General features: G+C 40.1%; 1 protein-coding gene and 1 long non-coding RNA gene across 2 annotated transcripts; one reads left to right on the top strand and one right to left on the bottom strand.

Annotated features, from left to right (window-relative positions):
• Nucleotides 1-330: 330 nt before the first annotated feature.
• On the top strand, nucleotides 331-7550 carry LOC103698430 (enolase-like). Its single transcript, XM_008780442.4, has 17 exons — nucleotides 331-629; nucleotides 903-966; nucleotides 1489-1553; nucleotides 3102-3149; nucleotides 3279-3365; nucleotides 3487-3567; nucleotides 3648-3749; nucleotides 3830-3910; nucleotides 3990-4064; nucleotides 5622-5684; nucleotides 5805-5885; nucleotides 6055-6249; nucleotides 6332-6382; nucleotides 6533-6621; nucleotides 6693-6744; nucleotides 6830-6886; nucleotides 7169-7550. Exons 1-17 carry the CDS (start codon nucleotides 564-566, stop codon nucleotides 7247-7249), a joined length of 1338 nt encoding a protein of 445 aa, XP_008778664.1. The 5' UTR covers nucleotides 331-563; the 3' UTR covers nucleotides 7250-7550.
• Nucleotides 7395-9562, bottom strand: LOC120105746. The gene is made up of 2 exons (XR_005508063.1): nucleotides 9346-9562; nucleotides 7395-9192 (listed from the first exon to the last, which is right to left on the bottom strand). It is a non-coding gene; the product is annotated as an uncharacterized LOC120105746 (long non-coding RNA).
• Between the last annotated feature and the right edge of the window lie 12515 nt (nucleotides 9563-22077).

The following is a 22077-nucleotide window of genomic DNA, read 5'->3' as shown; positions in this document are numbered from 1 at the left end:
GTTCTTACCGGTCCTGCATCATTACCTACGTTCTGTGCAAAACAGCAAATCCTGCAAGGCAGCAACCTCAGGGTCCGCCGATCAGACGGACACAATTAAATTGATTTCCTAGTCGTCGTGCATGCTTAAACCGACGGTCGAGGCTGAACCCCTGGTGTTCCATTCTCGAATATTCGCTCTCCGATGCGGCGCCCCGCGTCCCACGTGATGCGACCTCAAGTGCTCCGTGACTGTCCATTTCTTTGGTCCTTTATTAGTACAGGTACACAGCCCAGATATGCTACCCGGAATATTATAAACCGGGATGAGATTCCATCATTCTTTCCTTTCACTGGGTTACGAAGCCTTTGGGGAAATAGTCTTTTAAAGTTTCCTTGTTTTGTCTGAATCCGACGGCGGGTTTGGGGACTTCCGGTGGGCCGATAGCAAACCTTCGCTATAAAGTGGATCGACCTCCATTTCTCCGCTTCCCAGTGGAAATCCTGAGCGCCTACCCCCAGTTCCATAGCCTGTTTTGCGATTTGCTCGCTCGCCCTCTCTCTTCCCCCCCGATCGCTACCCGCATGGCGACGATCAAGTGCATCAAGGCCCGCCAGATCTTTGACAGCCGTGGGAATCCCACCGTGGAGGTGATCATTTTCTTCTCCGATCTTTCTGTTTCAATCTCCGACACGATCGTTAGGGTTTCTGGGGTTTTGGATTCGTTCTTGTGATCGAAGCTAGGTTTCTGGATTCAGATCGGACGATCTCTTCTTGTTTAAGTTTCGTGTTTGTTTGTTGGTTGGATCTGATGACTTTTGTTTCTTTTTTGTTTGTTTTTTTTAAGTTCTGTAAAAGATGTGTTTATCGATCATAGATTTTGTAAACTCTCTATTTTTGGATCTTACTAAATTTTTTTCCAGGTGGATTGTTGTCTCAGTGATGGAACTTTCTCCAGGGCCGCTGTTCCCAGTGGAGCATCGACAGGTATTTTGATCATTTAACGTGACTCTTTTAATAGTTTCATTTATTCTCTTATTAGGGGTGCTTTATTTGTTTGTTTATTTCTATTACCAATCGTTGTGCAACTACTTTTGATATTTATTCTTCCAAATATTCATCCTTTATTTGATCATAAGGTTATTATTATCACATATGTTATAAAAAGTGGTGTCTTTTTCAAAAATCCTAACGGAGAAATAAGCTGATGGTTATAGTATAAGGAAATTAGTATGACATAGTTTATTTTGATAGGAGTATGGCGTAGTTTATTAAAAATGATGTCCTTAAAAATGCTCGCGGAGAAATAAGCTAGTGATGATGGATTGGATAGCAAAATTTTGAGATCTTGTTTACCTCATCATTGGAAGCACCATTTCCTTTTTGAATCATATTCTTAATGTATGTGAAGAAGAAATTTAGTTACTTTGGTCTTAGCGCTTTATTACTGGTTTTAGTTGGATGTTGCTATCTTACATGTGTACTCATTGCACATTTTTGGTGACCAAGGTATATATGAAGCTTTGGAGTTGAGAGATGGAGGATCAGACTACCTTGGGAAAGGTGTCCTTAAGGTTCGTACAACTTCTAGTTGTTGAACCAAATTGCATCCTTAATCTTAGATGTATTACTGGATTAATTGTTTTCTTTTTCTAGAGCCCAGTAGATTGTACAATATGATTAGGTTCATTTATAACAAATGTGATTATGATGCGCATAAAATTTTATGGGTTTTTCTTTCTTTCCTATTTTATTTAGTGTTACTTTTTTGATATGTTTTATCATATGTGATATTAACGAGATGAGAATCTTGGTAAGAGCTTGAAGTGCTGCAGCAATTTAAGAGCTTTCTTCTTCTTTGGTGATACATCATAACTGCATTAGTGAATTGTTCCCTTTCTGCTAAATCCCAGTTAAAAATAAGCAAAATCATGATATGGGGTGTCCAATTTAAGAGTTTTCTTCTTCTTTTTTTTTTGTTGCTAAAAACAGGCATTTCATACTACAGAGTTTTCTTCTTCTTTGGTGATACATCATAACTGCATTAGTGGATTGTTCCCTTTCTGCTAAATCCCAGTTAAATGTAAGCAATGTCATGATATGAGTGTCCAATCATGATCCAATTACCTAAAGTGCTTTATCATCTAGACCTGCCACTTTCTTTAATCGCAAACCATGAAAATCAAGATGATACTGAATTTTGATAATTCTAGTTGGCCATGTAAACTAGACTTTAGAAAGTGCTCTAAATCTTTAGTGTTGTTTGCTCTAGATTTATGGAATAAAGCATAGGTAGGATCTGACCATGTGGCAGGCACAGTCATCATCGCATTTATTGCTTATGCTGTGCAGAATCCACTGGTTAACTTTATTGAAAAAAATAACTTAGAGAGCTTCCTGACTTTATTCATTAGTGATTTGGTTTATCGGTTGGCATTTAATCTCTGATTTCTGTGCATAAGTAGAATCACTTGGAGGATGCATCATGCATGTGATCAACTTTTGCCTTATTTTCATCCAACCTTTCTACCACAAAATTGAGTTTCAATTAAATGACAATTTAAAACTTACGTATTAGTAATATGTTTGGAAAAATATATAAAGACCTTTTCTACTATAAATTGACTGTCAAGTAAATGATAATTTTAAACTTATGTATTGTTGCTATGTTTGGAAAATATATAAAGATACAGTGTTGAATTTTTGTGTGCCGCCTTGAAGACTTCTTTGCTGTCATCTTATCCTATGATGACAATTTTATTTTGCTCTGCAATTCTATATTTTTAGTCTGTTATTTAGTTATAAAGCTAAATGCTAGAAGCTTCTCATAACATGTTGCAACTTGTGTATGTCATGTCAAAAGGTTACATATTTATCTAATGATAATGTTCCTCTAAGCAAGCATTTGATGGGGCTGGTCAAGAAATGGCAGCATTCATATGATTTCTATTTCGAACATAAATTTAGATGAAATCTTTATGACTTTATTTGCATTTAGGAAAACCTGCTTGCTGTACAGGGTTATTTTCTGGTTTTATCTGACACCTTTTTATGTTACAATTCAAATATTATAGTTGTATGCAGATTCTTAGCTGAATTTATATGCATTTTTCCTGGTTTAGGCTGTTGAGAATGTGAACGCTATTATTGGACCAGCATTGATTGGGAAGGTATGTGGTGTACTCTACATTTTCTTTTCCAGTTTGATGTTTGTTTTTCGTCATTTGTTTAAGCTGATTGAGCAATCTAGGCTATGAACTATCAGACCACTGACAAACTGCAAATATAATGCCTTGCAGGATCCCACCGCACAGGCTGAGATCGATACTTTCATGGTTCAGCAACTTGATGGGACCTCTAATGAGTGGGGTTGGTGCAAACAAAAGGTACCATGCTAGCTAGAACCTGGTTTCATTACTAGCACAGTCATAATTGTCTGTTACTTGTCTCTCAATGTCCTGGACTGTAAAGTTGTTTGATCATTTTTATTGGATTTTATTGCCTCAGCTTGGTGCAAATGCCATATTGGCAGTTTCACTTGCCTTATGCAAAGCAGGAGCTAGTGTGAAGAAGATTCCTCTTTACCAGGTTTGTGAGGTGAAATGATTATTTTCTCAGGAACATGAGGTCATGTATTATATAGCTGACTTCTATCCCCTTTGATGCAGCATATTGCCAATCTTGCTGGAAACAAGAACTTAGTGTTGCCTGTACCTGCATTCAATGTCATTAATGGGGGTTCTCATGCGGGAAACAAACTGGCCATGCAGGTGACCAGTTGTGTTCAGAAATTGTATTTTTATTGACCATTATTTTCATTCTGCCAATCTAAGTGTTGTTATGCTAACAGGAATTTATGATCCTTCCTGTTGGGGCATGCTCATTCAAGGAAGCCATGAAGATGGGTGTAGAAGTATACCATCATTTGAAGGTAAAAGATTAGTTGATTTGATATCTTCTTGACTTCAGTTCTAAGAATGTTGCCTGATTTTCACTGATCCCGCTTTCAGGCTGTCATTAAGAAAAAGTATGGACAGGATGCTACTAATGTTGGAGATGAAGGTGGTTTTGCTCCTAACATTCAGGTCTGTTCCAGATTCGTAGTACATTTCTTTGCAATTAAGTATTTATTTTAAATGTAAAATTTATTACCTATTATTAAGCATCATTTGTTAAGTAGATATTCTTCTAGCCTTCTACATTTAGCTCATTGATTGGCCTTAGAAGATGGTAGAAGAATGCTGGACAATTGTGTGCTACTTGGTGCTAAGTTATGTAATCTGTCAGTAACAGTTTGTACTGTTGCCAAGATTTTGAGTTCCTTAAGTGTCCTTTGACCTCTAAAGTTCAGCTGCAGGTGCACTTCCACATGGAAACAGCACTTGCTTGTTGAAAGGCATATGGAGCCCCTTGTTTTTTGATTGGTAAGACATGGAAACAACACTTACATTGTTATCATCACAATGCAACTCATAATCAAATATTTGGGAAACTAGAACCTTTAATTTAAGGACTTGCTCTTGTTGCGTCTCTAATTTTTTTGGGGACTTGAAATGTTTTGAGAAGTGAAATGCCTGAACACACTTATGAAGATGACAATCTAATTTGCCCCAATTTTCTCAATTTTCTAATGTATGTTGTAACAAGAAAATTATTAATTGTCTGGGTCATCTAGTTCTTAATTTTTGTTTCTTTTCTAGACTATGAGAGAAGAGTCTGATTGTTTGATTGGTTAGCATATATCCAGGGCATGTTTGGTTTGCAATCGGAATGGAAATCAAAATTGGAATGGATTGAATGGGAATCAAAATGGCCATATGCCCTTGATATGTTTGGTTCATGATTGGAGTCGGTGTCGGAGTCAGAATGGAATTTGAATGCTAAGGGAGAGTAGGGATTGGGTTTTGGTGGATTGGGGCATTTCCATTTCTTCTGGAATTGGAATGGAAATGGGACTCTTCTCAACCAAATGGGGCATTGCCCACCCCACTCCCCCCCCCCTCGGAAACAAAAAAAAAAAGCCAAACATCCTCCTAATTTATCTTTATCTTAAACTTAGGTGCACATCCTAATGTCAGTTCCAACATAAAGATTGTATGACTAGATTTCTCTATGCTCCATCTTTCTTAAGTGCAATATGCTGACATTTTCGATTGGTCAGTTTGGCTTTTGTGATTGTCTGTGCATCCTCTGCAGGACATTCTAAAGAATTCCTGGGGGATACATGTTCTTAATGCTTTAGGAGGAAATCTCTTTATTAGTCATTAACCATCTACCTTTCATGTAACTCTTGTAGGTATAAATTTATTGTTGGGATTGTTTCCCCTCTCCCGACACCCCCCCCTCCCCCCCCAAAAAAAAAAAAACAAAAAAGCCCCCCCCCCCCCCCCTCTCGAGGGGGATATTTCTATAATCTGAAATAACACATTTTGGAAATAAATCTGGTCTCAACCACGTTAAGTATAATAGAAGGCTTATTATGAATGTTTTGCTTGTTGTTTCTTGCTTTAATACAATTTTTCTATACTGTTCAGATTGGCCTTTAGAAGTGTGTGTTAATGATTTTCTTTCTGACATTTCTAATAGTGTTGACTGGTCTTTGAAGGTCTCATCATAATTTATTTCTTTTCATGAAACTGCAGGAAAACAAGGAAGGTCTTGAGCTGTTGAAGACAGCTATAGCAAAGGCTGGATATACTGGCAAAGTATGTGCTATCCTTAGATATATCCCTTGCATTTTTATGTTTATGTGAATTTGTTAGTTGTCACAAAAGCATGGGCACTTGATGGATGAATGTCTTCATCATACTTGATTGTTATGACAGGTTGTGATCGGGATGGATGTTGCTGCTTCAGAGTTCTACAGTGACAAGGATAAGACATATGATTTGAATTTCAAGGAGGAGGTGAGCTTGCTTAATCCTGTCTTCTGTTTTTTGTGATATTGATTTTTCATACAATTCTGTGATTGTCCTGGAGATAACTAACATTCATTGTTATATTATGCTGCTTTGTCATTCGTTGACAATTTGCCCACCACTAAATTAAATGATTGTAATTATTTTTTTCCTGCAGAACAATGATGGTTCACAGAAAATATCTGGAGATAGTTTGAAAAATGTTTACAAGTCCTTTGTCAGCGAGTATCCCATTGTATCAATTGAAGACCCATTTGATCAGGATGATTGGACCCACTATGCAAAATTGACAGAGGAGATTGGAGGGCAGGTGCAGATTGTTGGAGACGATCTTCTTGTCACCAACCCAACGGTAAATATCATTTGACTAGATGGAGCATTTGAAGAGAACTTCCTTTGTCACAATTCTTATTTATTCTCAAATATTTCTGCAGCGTGTTGCCAAGGCAATTAAGGAAAAGACATGCAATGCCCTCCTTTTGAAGGTAAAATTAAAGTATCTCAATTCGTCTGTGGCTATAGATTGAAATGGTTAAATTTTCCTTTCACAAATTTTTTATTTCTAGATAGTTATATGATTTATGTTGATAAAATTGCAGAGATGAATATGTTTCTTTTTTCACTTTGTGCTGCAGGTGAATCAGATAGGGTCTGTGACTGAGAGCATTGAAGCTGTGAAAATGTCCAAATGTGCTGGGTGGGGCGTAATGACAAGCCACCGAAGGTAGACTATAGATATATTTGACTTTTGTTAGTTTTAATTTCGATGCTAACTTTCATTTTTCTGGTATTTAGTGGTGAAACGGAGGATACTTTCATTGCTGACCTCGCAGTTGGTTTGGCCACGGTATGTCTCTGTCTGATTCATTTCTCTTTGTTCTTTTTGAGATGGGTTTCAAACTTCATGCTGCTAATTCTACCCTCTGAAACAGGGCCAAATCAAGACCGGAGCTCCATGCCGTTCTGAACGCCTTTGCAAGTATAATCAGGCAAGCTCTTTATCACAAGGCTCTAAAGACTAATTTTGCAATCAAAACCAAGATTATCTTAATGCTAATCTTAATATTGAAAGATCTGGTTAACTTATAACACTCTGAACTTAGCGCATTTTCAGTTTCTTTGTCCGGCTATTTTGTCACCTTATGAGCTGTTGGTGCCACCAAAGCAATACAAATAAATTTGCTCAGCTATTCTAGCTGATTTGGAGCGGGCAAACCTAAAATTATTGTGAAGTTCTGTTTGTACTCACTGTTCGTTTCTGGTGGATACAGTTGCTCAGGATTGAGGAGGAGCTTGGTGCTGCAGCAGTCTATGCAGGAGCAAAGTTCCGCGATCCTGTAGAGCCTTATTAGAGATGTCACTGTTTTCTGCACGTTTTCTGCACGTGTAGAGCTTACCAGGAATTTAACGGCTTTTTCTATAGCTTGCTTTTAACATGCATAAATTTTGTCTTTATCGTGTGATGCCCCTTGTTTTGCTCAAACTTTGTCGTTTTGTTCTGACGAGAGAAATAAGTCATTGTTTTGTCGTTGCAGTTATATCTGCAGAACAGAAAGTTTGATGTTTCGTTCTATGAATTTTATTTTGGATATGGCTACTTCAGGTGTTGATTGTGTCGTTGTAATCAATGAATTTGCCTGTATGATTCCAGTTTGTGCTTGACTATAGAAAACAGTGAAGTGCTTGGTGACAGTTTACAGTGCATGTGTGATACAATCCAGTTGCTTCCCTTGAGGAGAATCTGTGGCATTCTTCTCTAGAATGTTTCTTGGTGAACCACTGAATACTTTCAGTCCCTCCAATGCTCTGCTGGGGCAGGGCATGGTAGTATTAATACATTGGTGCCCAGTGAAGTGTTACTGTCTATTAATAATGTAGCACGGGCCCTCTGTCATGAGTAGATCAAATCGTGCATTTCCTGCTGCTTCGGAAGCGGGTTCGAAAGCACCATCGAGAATGGGTGGTACTGGTTTTCGGCTGATTCATGTAGTTTTCCTGTATTGACCTCTAACTTTGACGGTGTTCTAGAGATTGTTTACGTTTACGTATTCTGCAGAAATTTTTGCGTCTGGATGATCGGTTTATCCTCTACTGGGGTTTGTGGGGTGAGTGGTTTGTCCATTACCTAGTTCATGCGAGAAATATTTGACAGGCTCTCTGGTCTGAGAAAGATTCGAGATGAATCCCGTTATCTTGATTTTTTCAGGGATAGGAGGAAAGATATTTTTTCTGCATTTTGTTATTCCAATGTTTCCATGAGGAATGCTTTGGTAGCCTTCTTTGATCTGTCAAAATTTACTTTCATGTTTGATATCTGAACTATCCTATTCTTTTCCGTGCTTTGCCGATATCGTATTAGTCTCAAGATGACAGAAAGGATACTCTAGTAGTTTTATTCTTATAGTCAACCTCTCATTTAACCATCCCTTTGTTGCTGATCGGCTGCTGGTGAGTTCCCATGGATCCTGGCAGTTGCTTCTTGGGGTAAGGTTCTTTCACTCATTGCTCTTTCTTCTGATGTCTCTCCTCTCGGTTTAGGCTTAGGGTTGGGAATATGGTTTTGCGAGGATGAGGAATAGAAGTGATTATATTAGAGAAAAATGAAGAGCGAAGATTTTTAACTTGTTAGGTGAACCTATGATTAAAGATTCCAATTCAGGTCGAATGCTGAAAAGGATTGTTAGGAATTCCATCTGTCCTCAATCCCAAATCTTTAATAGAAAGATGTAATCGTTTATTTGATTGTTGCAAGCCATCATCCTAAGTTGCATTGTTAAACCAAGATATGATTTTTGGAGTAGATTTGTCCGTTCTCTCTTACTAATGTATTGGTTCAGCAATGTAGCAGCTGCTGCTTCATATGCGAATGTGTACTAAATGCAGAAGTTATCTACAGGAGTCTAATGTTACCAAAACAAATGATTGGGCCAGATTCGATCATAAGTTGCAACACGACAATCAATGCTTGCGATTACTTCATATCAGTACAAAGACAAAATTTTATATTCTAACACTAAAATTTAAGTAGGTACGGTACTTCTGCTTTGTTCATTGGCCATGTTAATTATTTCTTTAATTTGCACAAAAAGGGGTGCATCTGTTGAATTTGTGCTTGCTGTTTAGAGTATACATAGCTCTAATAGCACTAATAAACGAGCTTATACACATGTTTTTATCACTCAATATCATACCAGATGGAGGAAGCTCGTGGCAATCGGTGATAGCGGCAAATGTCCTCCGGGGCTCACCCTTCGACAATGAAGGCTGTGATGGCAGCAACATGCAGCCGTGGTGGCTGGCAGTAGATGAAGGCCAAGTTAGAGGAGAATAGCTAGAAATAGGGGAAAGCATATTTCAACAAAATCCAGCACCCTGCCGACTCAAATTGGCCGTTGAAAGCAACCTAAGAGACTGGAAGAAGCAAGGAGAAGAGGGATTAAACGTTTACCTCGACTCCAGCGAGTTATGCAAGCTGGCAGGGTTAGAAAACTCGATGTGAATCCGTGGAAGTCTTGATCAAAGAACTCGCAAATTGGAAGTGATTGGGAGGAAATCACAACAATGGAGTTCCTAGAATGGAAGGGGGATCAGATTTATAGAGAGTCCCTAGGTTTTGGACGAAGTTCAACATGACCTAGGACTTTCTTTTTGTTAGACTTAGGAGAGGAGGCAGACTTAGGGAGTCCTCTTTTGACTTATATTTAGTCGTGTGAGGATTCTTTTTCCTTATCTGCATCATGCGTAAATGCATGCGGCCCATCCACAATCGGCCCGGTCAACAGATCAGGTCCTTACATTCTTCCCTCACTTTAAAATAATTTCATCATCGAAATTAACTTATCTGAGGCTTTCAAACATTGAGGGTGCTTATCCCTCATCTCATCCTCAAGCTCTTAAGTAGCCTTCTTAGCTGGAAAAAGTAAATCAAGTCCTCTTTCATAAGACCTTGCGAATTAGAGTTAATATTTTTTGTTCAGATTCAAAATGACTCAATCCACCATACTTTTCCTGTACAATTATGATCTAACCCACCACAATTTTCTAGGTTTGCTATATAATTTCCAACCAAAATATTACTCTATACTGAATTCAATAAGATCCAAAATTTATCGGACCCCATTGATCATAATCGGAGACACAAATTGTCCAAGCCTTCTATACTCATTATATGCCAATTCCAATGGATTATTTCAGCCACAATCCCCAATAATCTTAAATCTATGCTCTGATACGACTTTTTTTTATGTTCTAAACCCATTACCTAGGTCGACGATGTGATACAACTGCATGAACCCTTGAGAGATGTCCTAGAGATCATGCAAGGCCTGAACAAAGTTCAATAACACCAAAAGTTTAAATTAACACATAATTGTCACAATATATCCAACTAAATAACTCCACTATTGTAAAATAGCAAAACTTATTTACTTACAAAATTTTATATTTGATATCAAAAAATAAACTTGCTAACTAATAATTTTGGTGCTCGAACTCTATACCCAACCCATCCAAAGCTAAGCATTTTCGCTCTCCTCTCTAATATCTCTCTTCTTTCTTTCTCTTTCTACTCTAACTCTTTGTCTCTTTATATGATTAATGAACCAATGGAGGGTTTAGGTACTTACGTGAATTTCAGTTAATCCTAAGGGAAGTCTTGGGTCGGTATTGTGCACCCTAGGAGGGGTCTTGAACTGATCTTGTAATGATCACTCTCCATATCTTTCCATAATTTTCCATCATACGTGGGCATCTATGACTATTCTGATGATTAGGGTTGGCTTTGCAGGGGACCGATCATCTGGGCAAGAAGGCATTGTGCAAGGTACTATGCATCCTAGTTCATATATTGAGGTGTGGGCTCGTACCCATTGTGCTTGATTTGGTCATCAGTAGAGATAAGGATCCCTGTACATGATCACCTACATATATATATATATATATATGTATGTATATGTATCGTATATGATGATTTCTAGTTTTGCATCGGATGATATTAATATAAATATATTTCTTTACTGTTTACATGTATCGAATATTGATGATTTTGGTTGCTTCAAATATGATACTTATTGTCTTGGAGTTGGCGAGAAATATAGTATAAAATTTATTTTATTTGGCAAGAAGAAAATCGAATAATTAGATGGTTGTGTCAAAAGATTTGGACTAGCCATATTTTGAATTACTAGTCATGGGTTGGATCATGACACTTTGGTTTGCTGCCGTGGGCTGAAGCATTGGTATTATGGATAGCCAGTCATAGGCAGAATTGAGACATTGTGGTTTGCTTCCATGAGTCATAGTGTATGTTTATGGTTCGCAACCATGGGCCAAATGTGGGATTATGGTTTGCCAGTCACGAGCTGAAGCGTGACCATAGATAGTTCAAACTGAAAAGATAATTTCTAATAAAAAAATAGGATAATAATGGAAGACAGGATATATGAAACCACTACTGAATAAAATTTTTTAAATTGATGATATATGTAATATAGTTTCTTTGAATGAGACGAGATATTTGATGATTTACATTTATGTGTATATATATGGATTTATTCGAGTTTTGGCAGGCTGAAATTTTATGATTTTTACCTATATTTCAATATGGTTTATTGCAAACTTTATTTTAAATTTACTATATCTATATTAGTATGAGTGTGGAGATTCTTACTCGGTTATAAAGCTTGCACCACATCTTCACTTTTCTTACAAAATTGTAGGATGCTTAATTTTGGATGGATTGGATATGAAGTTTAAGCAACAAAATCATTAGTTAGCTACTTTATTTTCTGATACCAAATAAATAATTTTAAAAATTTTGTAATTGAATAAGTTTTACTATTTTACTATGATGGAGTTATTTAGCTGAATTTATTGTGGCAATTAGGTGTAAATTTAAATTTTGGGTGTTATTAAATTTTGTTCATGTTATAGGCTTTACATCATCTCCAGGGATCGCTCTAAGCTTCGCTCAGGTGAGGGTTTGGTGTGTGACACAAACACCTCTATGTCACATATTATTGTGTTTATTCTTTTAACTATTGGTTCCAGGAAGGGATGTGTTTATATGTACGATGTTGTTGGATCTTATGCGAGGGCAGGGTGCAGTACCCCAGGTACAGAGACGGTACTCATCATGCTTGTTCTGGGCAACCAATTGAAATCTCCTAGCCAATTGTTATTACCGGCTAAGGTAATACTTTTGGCTCAACTCAGTTAAGGTTGCGTCATGAGAATCCTACTCTTCATTAAAAATTCTGCAGTTCTCTAAACTATACTTCCAACTCTTGCAAACTTGAGCAGGATGGACGTTGTGACACCACTATCAGAATTAGAAGCAACTGATTTGATGAAGAATGTTTTTGCACCGAGAATGACATACACCGTATGTTTCCTAGATACTGCATAATAATTTACTACCTCTCTTGTTGTAAGTGCTCAAAAGATACGGTTTGTTAGATGCAACAAACTTTTTTTTTTTGGGTACAACGATTGTTCACTCTACTCCAGTATAGATGCAGCCAACAGAATCAAAAGTGAGAAAATATAATAGCGGTGGAGGAGAAAATCCCTGATGTGCCTAGAAGACCTCTTTGGAGTGCCGGGCGACATAGGTGGCAACCTAGCTTGAAGCCCTATTCGTCTTCCGGTACATATGCACAGCCTGGAAGGCACTGCACTGCTCTGCCATCCGATGGATGTCGCAGAGTAAAGGGGTCTCATCCCCTCCACCCCTCCCCTCGTATCCAGCCGATCACCATGGCAGCATCCTTCTCAAGAAGGATCCGCTTTGCTCTCAGCACCCATCTCGCATAAGTGATGCCTTCTCATGCTGTCCTGAGCTCCGCCCTTATAGCTGTCAATCTAGCAGTGTTTCGGCTTCATGCAGCAATCAGCCATGAGTCATGACTCCTGGTCACGAAACCCACACCTGCTCTATCTCCATTGCCTGAGATGCTACAAATGAAGTTCACCTTAAAATCGTCAGAAGGTGGGGGCACCCAAGAGACAAGGACAATCCTGGGCACTATAACAGCAGAAAGGGGGTCTTAGATGTCCTTACGCATCCTAGATGAGGTCATCATGGTAGCCTTGGTGACCTCAGCAGCCTGAAGAAGAGCTCTCCCTACCACACTTCTCAAAGGCACCCGTCTGTCTTCAAAGATCCGTGTGTTCCTATCCAACCATATATGATCCTCCAGGTAAGCACATGTGACTCTCCACCCCATCGTTTGCAGGCTCTACAAGGCAACTCTCATCTGGTGTAGTAAATTGTTAGCAGATTGAATGGCCTGAGGCAAGGGGAATGCAACCCACTTCCAAATGTATGCTGCCTGTGGGCACTCAAGAAGAACATGACTGATGGTCTCCTCCATATGACGACATCTACCATAGCTCGGGTGATACTGACTCCCCTCCTTGCCAATATGCTCCTGGTCAGTAAACAACCCCATGCCTCTTTCCATAGGAACAAGGCTACACGGGGGTGAACACGCGTACTCCAGATCCATCTACCATCCATTTGCTTGACAGCATCCCCTCCCATCACCTCCTGTAAATTCGTGGCCTGCACCTTAGACCTACCTGTGGCTGCCTAAACCAAAAATTTTGTTGTCTTCTCCATAGAAAATGGGATGGCCAAAATGTTCTCGGCCAACTGCCCCCCAAAGACCTCCCTAATAAGTGTCTCATCCATCTGCTCCCCCCCGGGGCGATCAACTCGCTAACTTTGCAACCCTCTAACCTCGCTGAATCAACTAGGGTCGGCACTCGACAGAGCGGCTGCTCGAGTATCTAGCTATCCTCCAATACACTAGTGGACTGACCATCGCCAACTGCTCACCTGACTGCAGCAAGCACCATTGCTGCATACAAACAAATCTCCCTCCAAATGAAGGAGCACCGACGCCCAGCCTGAAAATCCGCAACCTCCATGTGAGGTTCGTACTTGGCTCTCAATAGGGCACTCCATAGGCTGTCGAGTTCCAGGATGTACCTGGCCATATGTCTCGCCGCCAAAACCTCCTGCCTTGCTATCAAGACTGGACCCCCAAGACACCCTGTTTGACCGACTGGCAGATGACCTCTTATGCCACCAGTGGATGCCCCTTCTGGTCTCCTGTCTGCCCCAAATAAAGTTTCTAAACAGCTGCTTCAGAGACCTCAAAAGCGACACCGACACAATAGTATTTGATAACAGGTAGACTGGAATCGAATTGAGAACCGACTGCATTAAGGTCACTCTGCCCATCATAGAAAGTGCGCCCATCTGCCATCCCTCGAGGTTGTATTAGCACAGTCATCATGTCTGAGACGATGCCCCATGATGGGGACTCCCAAGTACCTCATAGTGTCCTTTTGCTCTCCGTCTCCCAGTATCTTTTTCATAAATGCCTTCGCTTGTGGCTTGGTCTTCGGGCTGAAGCTGATTGCCAACTTGGCTAGATTAACCCACTACCTGGAAGCTGCACGGTAATCCCCAAGAATACTCCGGATGGTCCTTGCTATCTGCCTTGTAGTCCACACCAGAAGCGACTGTCAACAAATAGGAGGTGCGATATCTGAATAGGCACCATCCCAGGTCTGTATGCCTCCAAAACTTGGGTCTCCACAACACGCCGAATGGCTTTGGATAGTGCATCCGGGCACAGAATAAAGAGCAATGGATAGAGTGGAAACCCCTGCTGCAGCCCAACCGAAGACTCGAAGAAGTGTATAGACGAGCCATTTACTAGTATGGCAAAGGAAAGAGACCTCACAAAACCCTTTGTATAAAGGGGTGCACAAACTGATCGGCCGGTAGTGACACAACTCTATGGCGTCCTGTCTCTTCGGAATCAAGGTAACAAATATCCTCTTCCAATCCGCTAGCATCGCAACTGTGCTAAAGAACTGCTGAATGGCCTCCACCACATCCCATCTAATCAATGGCTAGTACCTTTTGAGGAAAATAAGGAGAAAACCATCTGGACCCGGTGCCTTATCCTCAGCAAGGGACTAGAAAGCCTCCTGGATCTCCTCGGCAGAGATCAGCCTAATCAACACTGCATTCTCCTCCTCTGACATCCGACCGCTGGGGGCTACATGACCTGCGGACTCATACTCTCCACCTGATCCGTCCATCTAGTACGAAAGAATTGCTCAAAGACCCACCTGATAGCATTAGGATCCTCTGTAATCTGACCATCATCTCCCCTAACAGCTCTTATCCTATTTCTCTGCCTCTGGATGATCGTCGATTGATGGAAGAATCTGGTGTTCCGGTCACCTTCTGTCACGCCCCGAGCCCGAGGCACGACAGATGCCGCACGCCCGCACGGCGGGCCACATAGGTGTGCAAGGCATCAGATCATATCAAAGCAAATACAGATGCTTAAGGATGACATAAATTTTTAAATTTATTCAAAAATAGTCTTACAAAATTTTAGAATAACATATACCAATATAATTCAAATATCCAAGCTAATCTAACTAAAGACCAATAACTGAAAGAATCGTCGAAAAATCTAACGCACTCTCCAATCCCGTGCGATCAAGCCTCTGGATCTGAAAAACAGAGAAAATAAGATAATGAGCTATACTAGCCCCGTAAGTAACAAAATACCCCAAAGTGGGGTCAGAGCATATCAGATGATAAATCAAAACACAAAATAATGACCGAAAATTCAAATCACAAGTAAGCATATTTTTCTTTCGAAACTTATTATCATTTTTACAAAAACTCTGATACCAGAATTCCAACATAAACAGGCTATGGCCACGTAACCCAGTGGCATGGGTTGCACAAGGTGCCAAATCCACTATTTTTATCCACCGATGGCAGCCGGTGTTGCACAAAAGTGCCAAATTCACTATATTTATCCACCGATGGCGATTGGTGTTGCACAAAAGTGCCAAATCCACTATATTTATCCACCGTTGGCAGTCCGTGTCCAAATCCACTATTATAATCATCGGTGGCGCGGTGTCGAAACCGGTTTTTCACAGATTACAAGTCGACAGGTCCAACGTATAATCCCTGTTGGCGGGGCCAGAACAGAATAGAACAGATCATAGCCATGCTGAGAATGCATATATATAAAAATAGATTTCATAAATTGCCCTGTCATAGTTTACGAATTTTAGAGCATAATTTTCAAATGAAATTTAACATGCCAGACCCATTTTACTAAATACAAAATATATTTTGAAATTTAATCCACTAATAATTATTTTACCAAATAATTTAGAAAAATGCACTTTGAAGCATTAAGTTACTTACCTCTTCTCACTTAACCACTACTTCACATAGGCGGATCAGGTTTACCTGTTTAAATTTAATTAAGTTTTTGTTAATTTTAGAGCTAAACAAAATCCAGAAATAATACTACTAGGCACGGCCTAACAGGGCCTAGAGCTGGTCCATAATGAACATGGCCCGATAGGGCCCACATCGGACACGGCATAAAAGTTTTAGCATAATTGTTTAAATGATTCCGGTATAATCCTATATGTTCTTAAGGTGCTGATTTCTAGATTTGATCTTGTAAGCATGCATGAATTAAATTGTTTAATTCGGTTTTTCCGCTGCGTTTTAAAACTTAAAAAGAACTACGTATGGCTTGATCTCCCTTATGAAGGGGTACGTAGGCAACCCGATCAGGTTCAGCCATTGTTTTAAAAAAAAAAAAAATCAGCATGCTTAATACCGAAGAACCTAGGATTCACTTTCAAAATCTTGTCTAAGCTGCAAGAGAGCCGCTTCTGCCACATGGCTCTGATAAGTGCTAAATAATGCATAAATTAATATCTTATTCATAGCACTTATCATTATTTTAATTCACATATTTTGTAAATTCAACTAAAAATTTGTGTTACCTTCATCATTAGAAATAATTCAAGTTTGATTATTTTTATTGATTGAATCTAATGTATGCAGGTCAAGTCAAATTCATTAATTTCTGAACCCAAATCGCACGCACTCTGCAAATTAGATCCTCTCATATTTCGATTCAGTCATTTATCCCGATTCCCCTGCATCACATCTTAGCCATTCGCATTCAATCTGTTCATGCATTCACCCATTAAAACAAGTTCTTTTTTTTCACGTGTGCATGAAACATCCCAGCCAACCTCCCGTGCCTTCCTAGCCGTAAGCACAGCCAAGATCTTTCTCATTGCACACCATCCACGTAAGTGTCCTTCCCAGCCCCCCTGCATTCAGGACATACATCTAGAATCAAATATGGACCGAATCTTCCCATCGTTAACTCCATCGATCACAAGCTTATCCCATGCAACCGTGGAACAGCAACATCGGCTTCTTCTGTGTGCTCTCCAAGTTCCAGAACAGCAAGTAGATTTTCTCCAAGGATCCGAATCAGATCTCCAACATTTTCAGATCACTTCACCGAGCTAATCCAACGGCTTCCTGTTCCAACGACTAGATCAGTTCAATCCATGCATCCTTATCTTTGAGGAGGAGAAAGAGATGGCTGCCTATATAAAGGAAGGATTTCTGATGAGAGGGGGCATTCCTCCTTCTTCCCTATCGAAGGATCAGCAAGCGGGGGTTTTGATTCCACAGTTCTTCTCAAGGTGACTTCCCACGGGAAGAAGAGGAAACAGGGGAGGGAGTGAGCCGAATCCCATGAGAGAATAAAAAATGAGAGAAAAGAATAGAGAGAGTGGGATGGAAGGAAAAGATTTTTATATGAAGATGGAAGCTTGCTGCTGTGCTGCTGCTGCCGTCTACCACTCCATGGAAGGCTGATCTCCTCACTAGGGCTGGATGCAAACCTAACAAAGGGCCAAGGGTTTTATATTTTTGATTTCTATTCTTGGAGTTGTATAAACCTTATTTTTCTTCTAATGAATATTTTATTTCATCTCATATTTAATTTCTGTGATTTTAAATGTGAAGTTTATACAACTGTTCTTCATGATCACTAGGTAAATATAAGATAGTCCATGCTTAAGGAAGATGTGGTGTGCTACCGCATTAGACTAGGGTAGACATTTCATGCCAACTGAAGATGGATTATGCCTAAATTACTTTTGTGAATTTCTATTCTAATGCTTATTAGGCTTGTAGCCAATTTGCATGTTAATCCAAGAACGAAATAAATTATAAATAATCCTTGTTCCGATGTTAGTGGTGAATTCCTTGCCCTAGGTTCCCTCAAACTGATATCATTTTAATTGCATTTTCTTTATTAAATTTCTTAGTTTAATTTTCTTCACAAAACTCTTTTTTTTAAATATTTTTATTTTAAAGAAAAACAACTGTACCCCAATCCCTGTGGATCGATACCCGTAATCACTATCCTACCAGATACGTGCTATTGCGTGGTCTTTAAAGTTGACTGTCAATTTTTGGCGCCGTTGCCGGGGATTGCTAGCATAGTTGTTTTTCTTTTCATAAATTTTTTTTTTAAAAAAATAAATAAAAATAAAATAATAATAATTATATATATATCTAAAAAAATAATAATAAAAATATTTTCTATTTTTGTTACTTTACTTATCCTTTTTTTCTCTCTTACTAATTTTTGGGTTTTTCGTTTGGTATTATTTGATCAGGAATCGAAGAGAAAATCTGGGGCGATCAAAAAAGAAACTATTGGAAAAGGGAGACTGTAGAGGTTTGCTTTAAAATAAAAAAATTGCTGGGGAAATTCCCTTTGGTAACATCTAAACCTTTCTTATTTAAATTTCCTTGTGTGGTGATTGTTTGATTTTAAATTCAGCAAAAGTATGAATGCATGCTTGATACACATACACCAATTAATCCGCACATAGTAAGGGCAATCACCCCAACAAGATAAGAATTGAATTTCATCACCAGATTCTTGCCCAAATTAGGTGAATCAATTCTCACATAGCTATCACATTAATTAAAATCAATTAGACGTTGGTCCCTAGGGACATTCGAGCTCAATAGGACGAAGATCACCGAAAGTTGCACCAATTTCGCTCTGTGGCTCAGTTGATGTCTAGGCAAGCTTTGTCCCAAGGAAGACAGTTCATCTGTTCGAGGCAAGTGGTTTTTAAGTGGGACCTTTGCAACGCATCGTGACCACCCCCACTTACCTGGGAGCTTACCTGGTCAACTCAGTTCATTAGACCGGATTGGAGGCTTAGGTGCCCTCTTCAAACCAGTTAGGAGCTGTCTAGTGATTTTTGGGCAAACATAAGGATTTGAAGTCTTTTTCTTTTAATGCATGCTTGACCGCACTTGACTGATTAGAAAAGCATTAGTGTATGCTAGGGTGTCATTCCAGATCTCCTGAATTAGTACCTTTTGATTCTGAAATAGAGCGTTCTATTAGGACCCTTCGAGCCGAAATCCGTACCTATAGAACCATAGGATCTACACCACTTGTCGAGATGGCTGAAGAGCAACCCAAACTGCTAAAGGAGTACTTTACTCCTTCTATTTATACCTCTCCATCTTGTATTCGACTACCTGATACCACCGCTGCTGCACATTTTGAAATTAAGTCTAGTGTCATCCAAATGCTTCCATCTTTTTATGGACTCAACAATGAAGACCCATATAAACATTTGGATGAGTTCCTTGAGATCTGCACTACTGTCAAAATTCAGAACTTCACTGATGATGCTCTGAAACTTAGGCTGTTTCCTTTTTCCCTTAAGGATAGAGCTAAACAATGGCTCCATTCATTAGAAGCCAATTCTATTCTCTCTTGGGCTCAAATGCAACATGAATTTCTAAAGAAATATTTTTCCCATAGGAAGAACAAACCAATTTAGGCGTGCTATCACGAGGTTCTCCCAATCTGACGGGGAGGAATTTCATGAAACTTGGGAAAAATTTAGAGACTTACTCCAAAAATGCCCGCATCATCAAATACCCAAATGGCAATTAGTGCAATGTTTTTATGACGGATTGACTGAACGAAACCGTCAGATGATCGATGCCGCATGCGAGGAAACTTTTATGCTTAAAAGTGACCATGAGGCATGGCAATTGTTTGAGAACCTTAATGAAAATTCCTCCACCATGCCTCCTCCGCTCGTCAAGCACCCCCGAATTCTCAAAGAAAAGGAACCATATATGAAGTTAGCCAGTCCATAGGTCTATCCGAGAAAGTAGATGCACTATCCCACAAATTGGACCAGCTAATGTCTAGAGAACAGCTTCCAAATTTTTCCCAAGCACAAGTCTGTGCTCTTTGTTCTAGCCCGTCTCACCCTATTCATGAATGCCTTTCGGCAGCTCAATTCCCTGAATTTGTTCAAGAACAAGTCAACGCTGCTCAAACACAGTCCCGACCGGGTAATGATCCATATTCCACTACTTATAACCCGGGATGGCGCAACCATCCAAACTTCTCTTGGAAGCAGCAGACTCCCAATACTTCCCAACCTTACTCCCAAAACTTTCAACCATTTCAGAATATTAATCCCTACCGTCCTTCGACTCAATTTCAACACACTCCTCCTCCACCCCATAGAAACACAGCCTTTGAGGAGAAAGTGTTGACCTCCCTTCAAGGTTTGGAAACCATTACACAATTGGTGCACTCTCACACGCAATCTATCGCCAAGCTAGAATCCCAAATGGGGCAACTAGCTAATGCACTGAACAAGCGAGAGGAAGGAAAGCTTCCAAGCCAACTAGTGAGTAATCCTAGGGGACAATACATGTGTGGAGTGATTGATTAAAACCCTATTTGATTTTGATGAGCTCAAAGTATTTGAGTATATCTTATGATTACTAATGAATTCAATCTAGTGTTTCAGTGAAAATCTTATAAATTTATGGTTAAGTGCATCTGGTTTTGGTTCAAGATATTTTGGATAAGTTGAGAAGTCAAGATGAACCAAAGTCTGAGACTCGAGTCGACTCCGGGATATTACGAGTCGACTCCAAGCGTATCAGAAGCACTGGCACAGGCTCGAGTCGACTCCGGAACATTACGAGTCGACTCCGACTGAGAACAGACAGACGAGCAGAAAGATACAACTCAAAACCTGTCAGCGAGTCGACTCCTGAAGAGCGCGAGTCGACTCCGATGCTAGCCGAGTCGACTTCAGAGCAGTATGAGTCGACTCCAGGGAGTTACAGACAAAAAGTCAGAGAGCAGTTTTCGGACCCTGAGAGCCGAGTCGACTCCTGAGGAACGCGAGTCGACTCCGATGGTTGGCAGGTCGACTCCAAAGAAAGCGAGAGTCGACTCTTAGTGTTATACAAGGCAAAAGTCAGAGACCAACTTTCGGGCACTGAGAGGCCGAGTCGACTCCCGCAAATCCCGAGTCGACTCCGAGACAGTGCGACCCCAAAAAGACAGAAGACAGTATTGTTGTCTCTGAGACGCGAGTCGACTCCAAGACAGTTCGAGTCGACTCCAAGACAGTTCGAGTCGACTCCAAGGCAGCGCTACTCCAAAAAGACAGAAGACTGCTTTTCGGATACTGAGAGCCGAGTCGACTCCGGAACAGTTCGAGTTGACTCCAAGACTGCACGAGCCAAAAGACAGAAGATCGGGAGTTCGGCCTCTGAGCGCCGAGTCGACTCCCAGAATTCACGAGTCGACTCGAGTGAGCCAAGTTGAAGAATACATCTATGGATTCCTTGGGATGAGCCGACTCCAAAAGTGCAAGGTCAGCTCCAAATTTTGGCGAGTCGACTCCGGGTTAAGTCGAGTCGACTCCCAGTCGAGAAGCTCACTTTAATTCAAATCCGGAACAGTTGCCGAGCCGACTCCAGAAAAGCATGAGTCGACTCCTGCTACAGCCGAGTCGACTCTAGATCGCGCGAGTCGACTCCGACCCCAACGGACATATTGTCAGGATGTGCAGAATGTGCAGAACGGCTAGTAAAGTGTGTCTAACGGCTAGTTTCCGTGGGGAATGGCTTAAATAGCAACAGAAGGACTGTAGCAAAGCAGAGAAGTAACATTCCACTAAAAGAAAACAAGAATCCTTCATCTGCAAACTGATTTCAACGGAAAAGAAGGAAGAGGCCCATTAACTCCAGTCAACCAACTCTTCCCAGCATTAAAGAAGTCTCCTCCTGCCTTCAAGTCTTCCAGACATTCAAGAGGAGACCCAAAGTTCAAGAAGCCCTTCTCTACTTCATCTCAAATGTGTTTGAGGGCTCTTAACTTTTCTCTTATATATATCGCTGTATATCTGCTTTTTAGAAGCTCTATTTTTCTGTTTGTCTTTGTTCTTT

This window comes from Phoenix dactylifera, unplaced genomic scaffold (genome assembly GCF_009389715.1).
Source record: "Phoenix dactylifera cultivar Barhee BC4 unplaced genomic scaffold, palm_55x_up_171113_PBpolish2nd_filt_p 000356F, whole genome shotgun sequence".
NCBI lineage: Eukaryota > Viridiplantae > Streptophyta > Magnoliopsida > Arecales > Arecaceae > Phoenix > Phoenix dactylifera.
Note: the sequence above shows the minus strand (reverse complement) of the source record. Positions and strands in the feature narration are given on the sequence as shown.

Coding starts and splice junctions, on each gene's coding strand:
- LOC103698430 (XM_008780442.4), top strand. CDS start 564: ATGGCGACGATCAAGTGCATCAAGGCCCGCCAGATCTTTGACAGCCGT. Junction 3,150..3,278: donor GACCAGCATTGATTGGGAAG/GTATGTGGTGTA, acceptor AATGCCTTGCAG/GATCCCACCGCACAGGCTGA. Junction 3,366..3,486: donor GGGGTTGGTGCAAACAAAAG/GTACCATGCTAG, acceptor TTATTGCCTCAG/CTTGGTGCAAATGCCATATT.